General features: G+C 43.3%; 1 protein-coding gene and 2 pseudogenes across 1 annotated transcript; 1 reads left to right on the top strand and 2 right to left on the bottom strand.

Annotated features, from left to right (window-relative positions):
* Nucleotides 1–7856: 7856 nt before the first annotated feature.
* On the bottom strand, nucleotides 7857–7975 carry LOC116368574 (uncharacterized; annotated as a pseudogene).
* Nucleotides 7976–8224: 249 nt separating this feature from the next.
* On the bottom strand, nucleotides 8225–8343 carry LOC116368575 (uncharacterized; annotated as a pseudogene).
* Nucleotides 8344–9086: 743 nt separating this feature from the next.
* LOC116368572 (equistatin-like) lies at nucleotides 9087–11195 on the top strand. The gene is made up of 5 exons (XM_031819224.1): nucleotides 9087–9149; nucleotides 9655–9720; nucleotides 10398–10529; nucleotides 10641–10728; nucleotides 10805–11195. Exons 2-5 carry the CDS (start codon nucleotides 9669–9671, stop codon nucleotides 10818–10820), a joined length of 288 nt encoding a protein of 95 aa, XP_031675084.1. The 5' UTR covers nucleotides 9087–9149; nucleotides 9655–9668; the 3' UTR covers nucleotides 10821–11195.
* The last annotated feature ends 5303 nt before the right edge of the window (nucleotides 11196–16498 follow it).

The raw sequence follows: 16498 nt of genomic DNA, 5'->3' as shown, positions 1-16498 counted from the left end.
TTCCGCTCAGTGTTTGAGATCAATTGACACCCTTTACCATGGCACTTTGAGATTTATTTGCAAAACCCTTACGCACCACTACACTTTGTATACCAGGGTTGGCTGGCCTTCTCTAGTAACTCGTAGGCTCAGTCACTGGTATACTTTTATTTACAAAGCCAGTTTGGGTTTACTACCTTTTTATTTGGGCATTTTTATTGTTCAGAAATGTGGTGGGTACTCTCTTCGTTCGCTGGACTTTATCCTGCTAACTGTTCCAAATTGTCTGAACTGAATTGGTAAAAGGGCTTTTGTGTATAAATAATGCACAGACACGCTAAAGCTGTACAGTGTAGTTGAGTAGTCCGTTTCAATTATTTGCAGATGTATTCCCTATTATTTACAAATCTAAAGATGTAACATTTGAAATGAATGTGGCAGAACAGTTTAGCATAGAGTTCCTGTGGAGTCTTCTCCTTCAGTCTTTTTTCCTCCTTGGCCTCGTTTCTCATTACATGGGATTTCCCCAGTGCCAACTTCACATGAGATGGCCGCTGTCTACTGTCATGTAGTGCTGGATGACAGATATCGCTATGTCGCTGCTGTCCATAGTCCTGAAATATACAAACAAGGCTATTTGCATATGTACGACCGTCCAAACTTGACCCCACACACAAACACACACATTGATGCTAATTTTTCACACACTTTTGAACATTGCACAACCTGCAACAAAACACTGAAAGAGCATTTATTCCAAATGTGTTTGTGTTTGAATAAAGACCCGAAGAATGAAATCAATGTGTGGATGTTGATTGGACAATGTATATGTGCTTTGCGGAAGCCATTTTTTTTGCATTCCCTGTAGCGTGTATTTTACTGGAGTATGATCAGATTGCTTTGTTTAAATCAGAAAAGTCTGGACACACCTACTCATTTAAGGGTTTTTCTTTCTTTTTACAATTTTTTACATTTTAGAATAATAGCGAAGACATCAAAACTATGAAATAGCACAATTGGAATCATGTAGTAAGCAAAAAAGTAGCCATCCTTCTCCTTGACCACGTTGCACACTCTTGGCATTCTCTCAAACCTGTTCATGAGCTAGTCACCTGGAATGCATTTCAATTAACAGGTGTACCTTCTTAAAAGTTAATTTGTGGAATTTCTTTCCTTCTTAAAGCGTTTGAGCCAATAGGTTGTGTTGAGACAAGGAAGGGATGGTTTACAGAAGATATCCCTATTTGGTAAAAGACCAAGTCTCAAATAAGCAAAGAGAAACAACCGTCCATCGTTACTTAAGACATGAAGGTGTGATAAGGAACATTTCAAGAACTTTGAAAGATTCTTCTAGTGCAGTCGCAAAAACCATGAAGCGTTATGATGAATCTGGCTCTCACGAGGAAGACCCCAGAGTAACCTCTGCTCCAGAGGATACGTTTAGTAGAGTTAACTGCACCTCAGATTGGAGCCCAAATAAATGCTTCACAGAGTTCAAGAAACACACAACTCAACATGCACTGTTCAGAGGAGAATGTGTGAATCAGGCCTTCATAGTCGAATTGCTCCATTGAAACCACAACTAAAGGACGGACACCAAAAATAAGAAGAGACTTCTTGGGCCAAGAAACAAGAGCAATGGACCTTAGACTGGTGGAAATCTGTACTTTGGTTTGATGAGTCCAAATTTGCGATTGTTGCCTTTCACTGTTTGTGTAAAGAATCCAGGGTGTTTAGTTGTGTCACGACTTCCGCCGAAGTTGGTGCCTCTCCTTGTTCCGGCGGCGTTCGGCGGTCATTGTCACCGGCTTTCTAGCTACCACCGATCTATGCTTCTTTTTCCATTTGTTTTGTCTTGATTGTACACACCTGGTTCCCATTACGTTATAATTATTTCCCTATTTAACCCTCTGGTTCCCATGATGTTTTGTGCGTGATTGTTCCTTGTTGAGTGTTAGTCTTCTGTGTCATTGTGTGTTTTTCCCTGCGTGGAATTTATGATTGTTTATTTTTCGAGTAAACTACGTTATTTTACTCAGTTCTGTGTCCTGCGCCTGACTCCGTGCTCACCTCTGCACACGGACACTTGACAGAATCACGCACCAAAAATATGGAATCAGCAGGTGCACCCAGTCCTCCTGTACCAGTAGAGGAACGCGTCCAGCAGCACGCGACTATGCTCCAACATCTTGGCACAGCCATGGATTGCGTGCTGCTCACCATGAAACGATGGGAGAGAGGGGGTTTTCCCACACCTCCATCAACTTCACCCCAACCAACACCACAACCCACACCACTGTCCACCCCTCCGTCACCTGGACTTCAGGACCCTGGCTGCCAGCGTGGGATGGAATGAGAGGGCCCTGATCAACCATTACCGGTGTAGTCTATGTGGGGACATTCGTCGGGAGCTGGCCTGCAGGGACACCACCCTTACCCTCGACCAGCTGGATAACCTGTTGGCCACCACCGGACGTCCGGATCAGGGTCCGTCCATTCCATCCCCCAGTACCTCCGATCCTACACTGTACTTTTGGTAATACTTTGTGAGTAGGCAACAAATACAATCATCTTAAATTGACATGTTGAATTTCTTTGCCATAGTAAATTGTATATTGCGCAAATTTCCCTAATGCGGACAGTGTGTGTTACTACCTTACACAAGCTTGCATTTTCACCCTATAAATCTAAGTGGAATTACACAAAATGTTAACCTCAGATTGGTGATGTTAGTCTAAACGTTTATAGACATCACAATGACAAGATTGATTGTTTTAAACAGATCTGTCACGACTTCCACTGCTTTCGGCGGTCGACATCACCGATCTTCTAGCCATCGCCGATCCACCTTTAATTTTCCATTTGTTTTGTCTTGTTTTCCCACACACCTGGTTTACATTCCCTCATTACTAGACCGGGTCTGGCTCTCGACCCGAAACCTGCCCCTCCGCCTGCCCTGCCGAAAGTTGGGTCCGCGGTTTGTGGGGTCGTTTAATGTCCTGAGGAGACTGAACGAGGTGTGTTACAGGTTACAGCTCCCACCCGATTACCGTATTAACCCCTCAATCATGTGTGTCACTTCAGGCTGGTGGTGGCTGGTCCGCTCCAGGAGTCTGAGGTGCGGGAGGTTCCTCTGCCCCCTCTGGACATCGAGGATTCGAGGCATCGGGCGAGGGGCCTTCAGTAACTTGTGGAGTGGGAGGGGCACGGTCCATAGGAGGCATGCTGGGTACTGGTGGAGGACGTGTTGGACAATTCAATTCTGCGGGATTTCCACCGTCTCCGTTCGGATCGCCCTGCACCTCGCCTACTGGGTGGTCCCCGAGGTCGGTGTCGGTGCGCTGCTGGAGCCCCACGTCAAGGGGGGGGGGGGTACTGTCACGACTTCCCCGGAAGTCAGTTCCTCTCCTTGTTCAGGCATCGTTCGGCGGTAGACTTCACCGGTCTTCTAGCAATCGCCGATCCACCTTTCATTTTCCATTTGTTTTGTCTTGTTTTCCCACACACCTGGTTTACATTTCCTCATTGCTTGACGTGTATATAACCCTCTGTTCCCCCCATGTCTGTGTGTGGAATTGTTTGTTGTAAAGTGTATGTGCACTTCAGACTGGTTTGCGATGGGTTATTTCAACCCATATTTTGTTGTTCTGGGTGCTGTTGGTTTTCTCCTCATTAAACTGCTCCGGTTTTAACCCAGTTCTGCTCTCCTACACCTGACTTCCCTGCAGCCCATTACGCACCTCCTAAAAGATCAATATCTTAGGTCTTGTACCATTGATTTTTCCAAGCGCTGGGATGCGCAGAACTTAGAACGTGGAGTTAATGAAATGCCCAGGAAATGGCACAGAAAATGTGGGGCGGCCTCTCCATAAAAGTCAATGGCCACACACCAATACATGGATTTGACAGTCAAATTATTACTTAAATAGCAGTCAACTGTTGTCACTGTTGTTATTCTATAGAGGGTCGTGATTCGTTTAGGTTAACTAACAAAAAAAGTGGTCTGGTCCCTTTTCCATGATGAAAGCCTCCCGAAATTAAAATCCAATATTCCAAAATATAGATATAAGCCTTCTAACCAGTTTCTTCAGGGCCAACCAGTCCCCCTGTCGCCCTGAAACCCAAACCCCATAAGAAGAAGCCCAAATATGACCTGCCCTTGCCCAGTATACATACAAGGTCAGGGGACAACACTGGTTTTTCATCTTGTAGTTAAACTTGTTTTATACACAGTCTCAATGTCATTCCGCTTGGAGGGGTCACTCAGGTAGTCCACAAAGTCGTTATAGGTACGGATGAATTTGGCCTCGTCCTATGACAAAGAAAATAGCATCTTAGTGAACAGAACACATTTCCCCTCAGGGACGCTCTCTTTCCCTTGAAAGAGAATGAGTTAGTGAGTTACCATGTGGTTGGCCTGAACAAGGCCCAGGAGGACCTTTCCCGCCACAAACAGATGGTTCCTGCTCAGGGTGGAACCAAGCAGGGTCTAGGGAAGAGGGAAGAGTTAGGGTGAGACATCTTCCTCTTGTAGAACAAGAAGTCACAGAGACAAAAATAACAGTGGGTCCACTCACAGTGAAGGCCTGGCGCAGGGAGACGAGCCTCAGGACGATGTCCTCCACTCTCTTGGTGGTAAGGAAGAGGCTGTGAAAGGGAGGGAATGAAGCATGTCAACCATTAGAGTCAATTGGGGATAACAGCATTATGACCACTATCCTTCAGCATTTGACAAGCTCAGACTACACAGACATTTAGAGGAACTCACTTTAGCAGAGGAACCTCCCTCTCCTCAGGCAGCAGGTCCTCCTCCCAGCCCTACGACAACAAAACAAGCATTCAAAATCAGTGACCAGTGCAATGACATAACAAATAATCGGTCAATGGAAGGATCTTAATGCTCCTAGTCAATAGTATGTGTGTGTAACGTCTGACCTCATAGCAGTTGTGGCCCTCAGGCTCTGGGTCAGTGAACTGCTGAGTGGTGGGAGTAGAGAAGGAGGCAGCCTCCGACCACGCTGAAGAGGAGAGAAGCCCGTCCAGCCCCATGTGGAGAGTGGCGTACACCACTGAGACATCAGTCTGCTGCTCAAAACACACACACCTGTTTACCACACACACACACACACACACACGTTATTAGAAAACACACCAAATCGAATGCCAAAATGCCCAGTAATGTCTAGTCTATATACATAGGAAATCGTTTATTTACCTGGTAGCAGCCAAGCGTCACGTCCACAGACATCTCGTGGCGGAGGTGAGACGCATAGTGGGTCACCCTGCCAGCCACACGCTGACAAAGAGAGAATACATATTAAGGCCAAATGGAATAAGTGAAGAAAAGCCTAATCTAATACTATTACAGTAGTATTTATGTCTTACCTGGATCCAAGTGATGGACTGCACTTTGGTGGCACAGTAGGGGATTCCCTCTGGACTAAGCCTGGCTGTCTCCTTGGAGATGGCCCACACCAGTTGAGTCTCCAGGCCTCTCACCCTACTCACGTGGTGCATCCTCACCACCACCTGCTGTTGAGATAAACAACAAGACAACATCAACAAAACCACTTCGGCAATTGCTGTGACACATTTCCATCAAGATCAAATGACTGACAATATAGATTATGATTAGGTTGTTACAAAGACACATACCTGGGATCCCCCACGCATGTAGGTGATGATGGGGCTGATGAACTGGAAAGTTCTCCAAGCTTTAACCACCGGACCGGCATTGTTCTGCACATTACAATACATTCATGTTGGAAACAGTAAACATTGTAACAGTGATGTGACTGTGTGTGTGTGTGTGTGGGGGGGGGGGATCACAACAGGCCCACAGTACTGGGGGCTGAACCTAATCGGAATCAACTGCCAATTGCCAGTGACCTCCTAAAGCAGAAAGCAGACAAGAGATTTGTTTCATGTTAAAGAGACACAACTTGAATATCTGGGATATTTTTCAAACATAAAACCCCAAACTTTCAGAAAATTGTACCAGACAGGACTGCCAAAATTGGACCAGACAGGACTGCCAAAAAGTGCTCTTCACTGACGAGTCGCGGTGTTGTCTCACCAGGGGTGATGGTCGGATTTACGTTTATCGTTGAAGGAATGAGCATTACACCGAGGCCTGTACTCTGGAGCGAGATCGATTTGGAGGTGGAGGGTCCGTCATGGTCTGGCGCAGTGTGTCACAGCATCATCAGACTAAGCTTGTTGTCATTGCAGGCAGTCTCAACGCTGTGTATTACAGGGAAGACATCCTCCTCCCTCATGTGGTACCCTGCCTGCAGGCTCATCCTGACATGACCCTCCAGCATGACAATGACACCTGCCATACTGCTCGTTCTGTGCATGATTTCCTGCAAGACAGGGATATCAGTGTTCTGCCATGGTCAGTGAAGAGCCCGGATCTCAATCCCATTGAGCACATCTGGGACCTGTTGTATTGGAGGGTGAGAGCTAGGGCCATTCCCCACAGAAATGTCTGAGTACTTGCAGGTGCCTTGGTGGAAGAGTGGGGTATTTGTCTGTGAGTATAACAGAACTGATATTGCAGGCGAAACCCTGAGGAAAATCAAAACAGGAAGTGGCTTCTATTTTGAAAACTCCATGTTCCATAGCCTCCCTTTGCACCATTTAAAGGGATATCAAGCAGATTCCTTTTCCTATCGCTTCCTCAGGGTGTCAAGTCTTCAGACATAGTTTCAGGCTTTTATTTTGAAAAATGAGCCAGAAAGATAACATTGCGGCAAGTGGTCACATGAGTTTTGCTTGCGCAACAGAGTTTGGACAGCTATTGCTTTTCCCTCTCCTACTGTGAAAGACATTTGCGGTTGATATATTATCGATTATATATATTTTTTTAAACCTGAGGATTGATTATAAAAAACGTTTGACATGTTTCTGTGGACATTATGGAAACTATTTGGAATTTGTCCACGTTGTCGTGACCGCTCTTTCCTGTGAATTTCTGAACATAACGCGCCAAACAAACAGAGTTATTTTGGATATAAAAATAACCGAGCTACTTGATGCTAAGTGTACTTAATGTTTTGTCGAGCGATCGATAAACTTACACAAACGCTTGGATTGCTTTCGCTGTAAAGTATAATGTCCTGACCTTAGTATTCTTTGTTTTCTTTATTATTTTGGTTAGGTCAGGGTGTGACATGGGGGATATGTGTGTTTTACTTATTCTAGGGTGTTTGTAGATTCCGAGATCAGACGAGATCAGGAGTACTCAGGCCGGTGTGGTCGTAAGCGAGAAATTATCTCATGGTGCACTATATAAAGTCAAAGTGAGTCTGATTAACAGCTGTTGCATTTTCACCATTTAGATAAGCATCTTTGTGTCACTCAAAAAGTGGAAGAAATTGCATATACTGTAGCCATAATTTGTAGCACAGATTGTTGGATGACATACAAACTAACCTTGCTTACTTATTTCAAAGCAAGGGCACATATTTCAGCCTTGTGGGAAAAAACGGACAAAGAGTTGAAATTCCACAAGGCAGTGACAAAAAGCTTACAGCACCTGGTATTCCTAGGCGGTCTCCCATCCAAGTACTAACCAGGCCCGACACTGATTAGCTTCCGAGATCAGGCGTACTCAGGCCGGTGTGGTCATAAGCAAGAAACTCTCTATTGGTGCACTGTAAAGTCAAAGTGAGTCTGATTAACAGCTGTTGCATTTTCACCATTTAGATAAGCATCTTTGTGTCACTCAAAAAGTGGAAGAAATTGCATATACTGTAGCCATAATTTGTAGCACAGATTGTTGGATGAAATACAAACTAACCTTGCTTACTTATTTCAAAGCGAGGGCACATATTTCAGCCTTGTGGGAAAAAACGGACAAAGAGTTGACAAAAAGCTTACAGCACCTGGTATTCCCAGGCGGTCTCCCATCCAAGTACTAACCAGGCACGACCCTGCTTAGCTTCCGAGATCAGACGAGATCAGGTGTACTCAGACCGGTGTGGTCGTAAGCGAGAAATTATCCCTTGGTGCACTCTATAAAGTCAAAGTGAGTCTGATTAACAGCTGTTGCATTTTCACCATTTAGATAAGCATCTTTGTGTCACTCAAAAAGTGGAAGAAATTGCATATACTGTAGCCATAATTTGTAGCACAGATTGTTGGATGAAATACAAACTAACCTTGCTTACTTATTTCAAAGCAAGGGCACATATGGGAAAAAACGGACAAAGAGTTGAAATTCCACAAGGCAGTGACAAAAAGCTTAAAGCACCTGGTATTCCCAGGCGGTCTCCCATCCAAGTACTAACCAGGCCCGACCCTGCTTAGCTTCCGAGATCAGATGAGAGCAGGTGTACTCAGGCCGGTGTGGTCGTAAGCGAGAATCTCTCTATTGGTGCACTATATAAAGTCAAAGTGAGGCTGATTAACAGCTGTTGCATTTTCACCATTTAGAAAAGCATCTTTGTGTCACTCAAAAAGTGGAAGAAATTGCAGCACAGATTGTTGGATGAAATACAAACTAACCTTGCTTACTTATTTCAAAGCATATACTGAAATACTGAAGTATTAAAATTAATACAGGTAATTTATCAAATATACTTAAATATCAAAAGTAAAATCATATATAATTTCAAATTCCTTATATAAAAAAAACAGACGGCACCATTTTCGTGTTTTTGTTGTTGTTGTTGATATGATTACAGATAGCCAGTGCCACAGCAACTCTCAGACATAATTTGCAAAGGAAGAATCTGTGTTTAGTGAGTCTGCCAGATTAAAGGCAGTAGGGTTGACCAAGGACGTTCTCTTGATAAGTGCGTGAATTGGACATTTTTCTGTCCTGCTAAACATTCAACATGTAACGAGTACTTTTGGGTGTCAGGGGAAATGTGTGGAGTAAAAAGTACAATATAATCTTTGGGAATGTAGTTCAGTGAAAGTTGTCAAACATATAAATAGTAAAGTAAAGATACCCCCCAAAAACTACTTTAGTAGTACTTTCAAATATTTTTACTTTAGTACTTTACACCACTGGCTAATGGCCGACATCGGCAACTCTCGTTGGGTTAATGAGGCAACTAGTCACACCTGTGAAAGGTCCTTTAAAAGGAGAGGTGGAAGAAGTAAACCATAACTCACAGACAACAGAGACACCCAGTGAATCCCTTGGAAGAGTGCAGAAGGTGAGATTGTGTCATTATCTAATAGACTATCTGCATCTCAAATGGCAACTTAATTTTATGTGACCCTGGTCAAATGTAATGCACTATATAGGGTGCCATTTTGTGGAGTGACCCCCTGAATTTAAGAGCATAGACTAATAGTTACCTTTGCAGTAAAGAGGTAATCTATGACTCGCTCTAGGATGCTTCCCCTTCCCTATCTAGTGCACTGTGGGCCTTTGTCAAAGCTGGTTCACTACAACAGGAATGAGGAGCCATTTGGGAAGGATAGATTTTCCTGTGTGCCATGCTCTTCAACCACATACAATAGATACCTGAATTTTGGCGGAAGAATCGTAGCGCCGTGTTGCCAATACTCGGTTCTTGAGGTCCTCAGGACTGGGTTTAGCAATTGTTGCTTAAGTTTTGTACTTAACACAGGGTTTCCTTAACCTCTCCTCTAGTACCCACAGCCATTCCAAATGTTTTAAAATGCTCAGCTAATCTCACTCTCGTTCTCTCTCAGGAGACTATATCACCATGGCGACATTAACCATCATTCTGCTTTTCAGCATGGGTTTTGCTCTGGGAGGTAAGAGTGATGTACCTCACACTTACTCACCAACATTTTAATAAACATTAGTGGGTGTTGATCTGTCCTCCACAAACACATGTACGTATTAATGTTTTGTTTCATAACCAGTTGTCCCATGGACACCCTCGGAGGCCAGCCATTAGTGACATTTGAGAGAAGATCGTCTTGCTCAAGGGCACAGACAGATATTTCAACTTGTCATCTCAGGGATAAAAACTAGGAACCATTCAGTTACTGGCCCAACTCTAACTTCTAGGCTACCTGCCACTCCTCTAGTTCCAGAGATGTATATTTGTGTCTAGATGCTGGCCTGAATGGTTTGATCATTCAACTGGATGTATGATTGGATTGTTTACCAACTATCAGGAAAGAACACTGATACCCCCACTTTCAGTCTTAGTTTCATCAGCTGTTATAAAAAAGACAGACTCTGAATTGACTGCACAGGGCTTTTAAACAAGTAGGAGAATTTCAATATTTAGCTAGCAAGTACCTAGGTTACATCTGAAATGGAACCCTATTCCGTATAAACTACTTCTGACCAGGTGGAGTAGGTTCCAATATGGGACGCAACCCAAGATTCTGGGCTCTTGGATGTCCAGTCATGTATATTCTGTCCATATATTGTCCTGAGATGCTATGTCCACATTACAATCCATGTTACCTGTGTCCAGATGATACGATACAACCCAAGACCCCCTGTGAGCGTGCTAGAGATGCTGCGATAAATGGCCCAATTGGAGCTTACATCCCAACGTGTGACGCCGCTGGACAATACACCCCTAAGCAATGTTCGGGCTCTACAGGTTAACACGGTGGCACATACACACACACACAATGCACCAATTCAGAGTGTGACAATTTGATGTGATGGGGTAATATGTGTATTGTTTATGCAACATGTCTATTTCTGGTAGGTTACTGTTGGTGTGTGACCAGTACTGGACAGAAGATTCCGGGCACTGAGACTCCTCCAGGCACTGCTCCAATCAAATGTCCATGCAGGTACACACTCATTCACTACATGTTTGATCTTTACAGTTGGTTCTGAATGTTAATATTTGTGTTTGTCTCATTGTAGTGGTCCTCGCAGATGAAAGATGTTGGAATGAAGACGTTGAGAAGACTTTGCTAATACTTTGACAGTTGTCTTTACTGTACTGAGGGAGATGCCTCTCGCCATACACATAATGAAGAAATGTATTTACTTTGTTGGTTTTACATGTTGAACAATGTATCTGAACTGTCCATTTCTGGGAACTGGAGGAAGGGATTTTACTGTATTACCTCCACACGGGTGTTCATAAAGGCAGTCAAATGGTAATTAGGCTCTCCAAGCTATGATGCTGCTGATGGTCATTAGTAGCCTACTACGCTTGCTAACTGCCTGGTACTCAGCTCTTTATTGCCCTGTAATCACTATCAATGTAATTGCAAATAAACTATTGGTCACAAATGTGCTTAGCCGAGGATATTGCGGGTGTAGTGAAATGCTTGTGCTTCTAGCTCCGACAGCGCAGTAATATTGAACAAATCCACAACGTGTGTACACACACTCAGTATGCATGAATTAACTATATACATATTGAAGACCGCCGTCAGAACAGACTAGGATACAGAATATACACTCGTGGCCAAAATATTTGATGGACCCAAATATTAATTTAGATAAAGTTTGCTGCATCAGTGTCTTCAGATATTTTTGTCAGATGTCACTACGGAATTCTGAAGTATAATTAAGTTGATGTAAAGAGTCTATTTGCAGTGTTGACCTGTTTTCAAGACCTCTGAAATCTGCCCTGACATGCTGTCCATTAACTTCTGGGCCACATCCTGACTGATGGCAGGCCATTCTTGCCTTACCAATGCTTGGAGTTTGTCAGAATTTGTGGGGTTTTTGTTTGTCCACCTGCCTCTTGAGGATTGACCAAGTTCTCAATGGGATTAAGGTCTGGGGAGTGTCCTGGCCATGGACCCAAAATATCAGTGTTTTGTTCCCCGAGCCACTTAGTTATCACTTATGCCTTATGGCAAGGTGCTCCATCATGCTGGTAAAAGCATTTGTCACAACTGTTCCTGGATGGTTGGTCGAAGTTGGTCTTTGAGGATGTGTTTGTACCATTCTTTATTCATGGCTGTGTTAAGCAAAATTGCGAGTGAGCCCACTACCATGGCTGAGAAGCAACCCCACACATGAATTGTCTCAGGATGCTTTACTGTTGGCATGACACAGGACTGATGGTAGTGCTCACCTTGTCTTCTCCGCACAAGCTCTATTCCGGATGCCCCAAACAATCGGAAAGGGGATTCATCAGAGATAATGACTTTTCAGCAGTCTAATCCCTGTACCTTTTGCAGAATATCAGTCTATCCCTGATTGTCCTGGAGAAAAGTGGCTTCTTTGCTGCCCTTCTGACACCAGGCCATCAAAGTCTTTGCTGCACTGTGTGTGCAGATGCACTCCCACCTGCCTGCTGCCATTCCTGAGCAAGCTTTGTACTGGTGGTGCCCCGATCTCGCAGCTGAATCAACTTTAGGAGATGGTCCTGGTGCTTGCTGGACTTTGCAATTCAACTGATCACTCTTCATAACATTCTGGGAGTATATGCAAATTGCCATCATACAAACTGAGGCATGAGACTTGGTGAAAATTTATATTTGTGTAATTCTCAACTTTTAGCGAAAACTGTACATATGAGATGAGTAAATGAAAAAAAAGTGACTGGTTTTCAATTCTGGTGGCCAATGATTCCTATTATATGCCTGTAGGCAGCAGCCTCCATGCTCGTGATGGCTGTTCAACAGTCTGATGGCCTTGAGTGAGAGAAGCTGTTCTCAGTCTCTCTGTCCCAGCTTTGATGCTCCTGTACTGACCTTGCCTTTTGGATGATAGCGGGGTGAACAGGCAGTGGCTTGGGTGGTTGTCCTTGATCTTTTTTGCCTTCCTGTGACATTGGGTGCTGTAGGTGTCCTGGAGGGAGGTAGTTTGCCCTCGGTAATGCGTTGGGCAGACCGCACCACCGTCTGGAGAGTTGTTGCGGGAGGCGTAGTTGCCGTACCAGGCGGTGATACAGCCCGACATGATGCTATCAACCCCCACCCGGGGGTGGCCCGGGTAAGCACCGTGCTGGGTTCAGAGCCTCAAGCTTAATGATGAGCTTGGAGGGTACTATGGTGTTGAATGTTGAGCTAGAGTCAATAAACAGCATTCTTACATTCAGTTGCAACTCCTTTAAAAGTTGTGGGACACCTTTCGTGCTACCGCAGAATTCTGTGGCACGTCATTTAATTCTCAGCCATTTTTTCTGTTACCGCTAGTTTGACCACCAGAGGGCACAATTGAGAAGAATTTGATAGAATTCCATATTGGCATTACCAGAGAATTTTTAATTTTTTTGTAACAACATAGTATTTGGGATTGATTTTAAGAAATTTCCCTTTAATAATTTGATTAATATTATGGTCTTTCTATTCAGAGTTTCCGTTAGGATGGAATGGAAAATATGGCGCTGTACAACGTGACGGTCGGGAGTAGGCTACAGGATTGGATGATTCTAAATTGTTTGCCTTAGTTAGACAACTTTGATCCAATATTTCTGTAAATCAGTGATAAGTATTTCCAAAGTAAATTATCAGAACATTAACCATGTGTGTTCACTTCTTCTGTAGTTTCGACCCAGTGATTCGTCTGACAAACAAAGAACTTTGCGTCCTGCAGGCCCAGGCATGGATTATGGCTGGCAAGCCATTCAATAAAGTCATCTTCACAGACGAATCAACCGTGGCCCTTGTTTCTTTGACATCTGTTGGGAAAAATTACTGATTTACAGTTCATGAGGGTTGTTTAATCAAACATATGAAGTTTGAAAAAGATCTGACCTTTTTAACCCTTCGAAACAGCACCTATGACACCATTTTAAGGCACTTCCGGTTGGCACAGGAAGCTAAACGTGAACACATATCCTCATTGGGGTAGGCTCTTACGGAATCATGAGTTTTAAGTCTTTATGTTTAGAATTGACTGATCTACACAGGGTTGAATGCAGTCATTTTCACATTTGCAGGTTATGTCCATCAAAATAACTTTTGGGTTAATTTAACCACTTCCGGCTTCCATCCTTGCTGTGTGTGTGTGTGTGTGTGTGAGAGCTATAAAATACAGCGCGCCCTCACGGAATCAACTACACCCCAAAATCGACATGTCTTCCGTTTTTCCCAGACCTCAAAAGTGGTTTCCTGCTAGGGGTTTTAAATGTTGTCTTGGACATAGAAATATAACACGATTAGATGTTCTATTAAAAAGGTGTACTTTTGAGAGCGAAAACCTGCAGAAGCAGGGACAAACGGTTAACGGGGAATAGGGGGAAGTACTTTAATTATTATTATTTGATTTGATCAGGGCAGGGCAGGGAAGCACTAACAAACTGCATTTAGTCCAATAAAAAGACACAACGTTATTAGGGTGATAAATAAAAGGGAGTTGCTCCACGCATGACACAAGAGAACCCTTGTGTTGGATTGCGCGGACTAGCTTTTCACCTGTCTACCGGAAGTTGATGCTGTTGCTATGCAACCTCTTGCTAGCTATCTAGCATAACAAATTACTGGTTAGACATTATACAACTTCAGGTGTGTTCTTAATTTCAATCAGGAGTTCCAGAATGCGCTCATGAATTCAGAGCGTTGTCAGATTGTCTGTTTGTAAATTCAGAGCAGAGTAGGCAGCCAGAGCGAATTTACGAAAGCACCCGAATGTCCATTGAGAACGCACAATGACTATACCATTTAGCTAAGCTCAGAATGACGGGAATAATCACGTCAAACATTGGGTAGTTAGTTAGATAGCCTATAGTTATTATACTGTCAAGTTTGATCTATAAGTAGCCAACTAACATTAGGTATCTAGCTAACAACATACCGGTACATACTGCTGTACTGATACGCTATGTGGTTCGTAAGACCAGTGTAGCTAACAAATTGTCAGCCAATATAACGTGTAAGTGAACTTATTTAAAAAGTAATTACTTTATTACATTGCTCAACATTTTCTTAATATTTGTCATAATTAGTTAAAGCAATGAATTTATATCCACTCTCGTTGTACTTCGACTGCATATTTTCCGCCATTTTCAACAAATCTGGAAACGATGTGAAGCCACGCCCATTTCCTGAAGAATTGCATTATTGGCCCTAAAGTACGGAAACAGTGTCCTCTTCGTGTATTTCTCATATTTTGGCGAATTTAGTACGACATCCTGGAACATTTGGCATACTAAATATATCCATAGTATTTTTTTATTTCTATTTTATTTCACCTTCATTTAACCAGTTAGGCTAGTTGAGAACAAGCTCTCATTTACAACTGCAACCTGGCCAAGATAAAGCAAAGCAGTTCGACACATACAACAACAGAGTTACAGATGGAATAAACAAACATACAGTCAATAATACAGTAGAAAAAGTCTATATACAGTGTGTGCAAATAAGGAAAGGATAAGGGTGGTAAGGCAATAAATAGGCCATGGTGGCGAAGTAATTACAACATAGCAATTAAACACTGGAATGGTAGATGTGCAGAAGATGAATGTGCAAGTAGAGATACTGGGGTGCAAAGGAGCAAAATAAATAAATAAATACAGCAAGGGGATGAGGTAGTTGGATGGGCTATTTACAGATGGGCTATGTACAGGTGCAGTGATCTGTGAGCTGCTCTGACAGCTGGTGCTTAAAGCTTAGTGAGGGAGATCTGAGTCTCCAGCTTCAGTGATTTTTGCAGTTTGTTCCAGTCATTGGCAGCAGAGAACTGGAAGTAAAGGCGGCCAAAGGAAAAATTGGCTTTGGGGGTGAACAGTGAGATTCTCCTGTTGGAGCGTGTGCTATGGGTGGGTGCTGCTATGGTGACCAGTGAGCTGAGATAAGACGGGGCTTTACCTAGCAGAGACTTGTAGATGACCTGGAGCCAGTGAGTTTGGCGACGAGTATGAAGCGAGGGCCAGCCAACGAGAGCATATAGGTTGCAGTGGTGGGTAGTAAATGGGGCTTTTAGATCGGAGATGCTTAATGTAAGTTTGGAAGGAGAGTTTACAGTCTAACCTGACACCTAGGTATTTGTAGTCCACATATTATAAGTCAGAACCGTCCAGAGTAGTGATGCTGAACGGGCGGACAGGTGCAGGCAGTGATCGGTTGAAGAGCATGCATTTAGTTTTACTTGCATTTAAGAGCAGTTGGAGGCCACAGAAGGAGAGTTGTATGGCATTGAAGCTCATCTGGAGGTTAGTTAACACAGTGTCCAAAGAAGGGCCAGAGGTATACAGGTATACTATGATATATTTATACAGGTATACTATGACCAATAAGCATACTAAATACTCAATTCATGTCACAAACAGTACAGTTAGTGCGAGTATTCGAACACAGCTAAGGCCAAATCAGGAAGTGCAGTCACCTTTTAATCCTGAATGACAATTGTCTTGCCTCATAGAGATAGATACATCTTCTTAGGGCTGATCGATGTGACAACAGCCAGTGAAAGTGCAGGGCGCCAAATTCAAAAGAACAGAAATCTCATAATTAAAATTCCTCAGACATACAAGTATTTCACACCATTTTAAAGATACACTTCTTGTTAATCCCACCACAGTGCCCGATTTCAAATAGGCTTTACGGCGAAAGCAACACAAACAATTATGTTAGGTCAGAGCCAAGTCACAGAAAAACACAGTCATTTTTCCAGCCAAAGAGAGGAGTCACAAAAATCTGAAATAGAGATAAA

The sequence above is a fragment of the Oncorhynchus kisutch genome, unplaced genomic scaffold (genome assembly GCF_002021735.2).
Source record: "Oncorhynchus kisutch isolate 150728-3 unplaced genomic scaffold, Okis_V2 scaffold1970, whole genome shotgun sequence".
NCBI classification, from domain to species: Eukaryota; Metazoa; Chordata; class Actinopteri; order Salmoniformes; family Salmonidae; genus Oncorhynchus; species Oncorhynchus kisutch.
The sequence above is the reverse complement of the archived record's forward strand: the minus strand, read 5'-3'. Positions and strand labels throughout refer to the sequence as shown.

Coding starts and splice junctions, on each gene's coding strand:
- LOC116368572 (XM_031819224.1), top strand. CDS start 9,669: ATGGCGACATTAACCATCATTCTGCTTTTCAGCATGGGTTTTGCTCTG. Junction 9,721..10,397: donor CATGGGTTTTGCTCTGGGAG/GTAAGAGTGATG, acceptor ACCTGTGTCCAG/ATGATACGATACAACCCAAG. Junction 10,530..10,640: donor GCAATGTTCGGGCTCTACAG/GTTAACACGGTG, acceptor TATTTCTGGTAG/GTTACTGTTGGTGTGTGACC.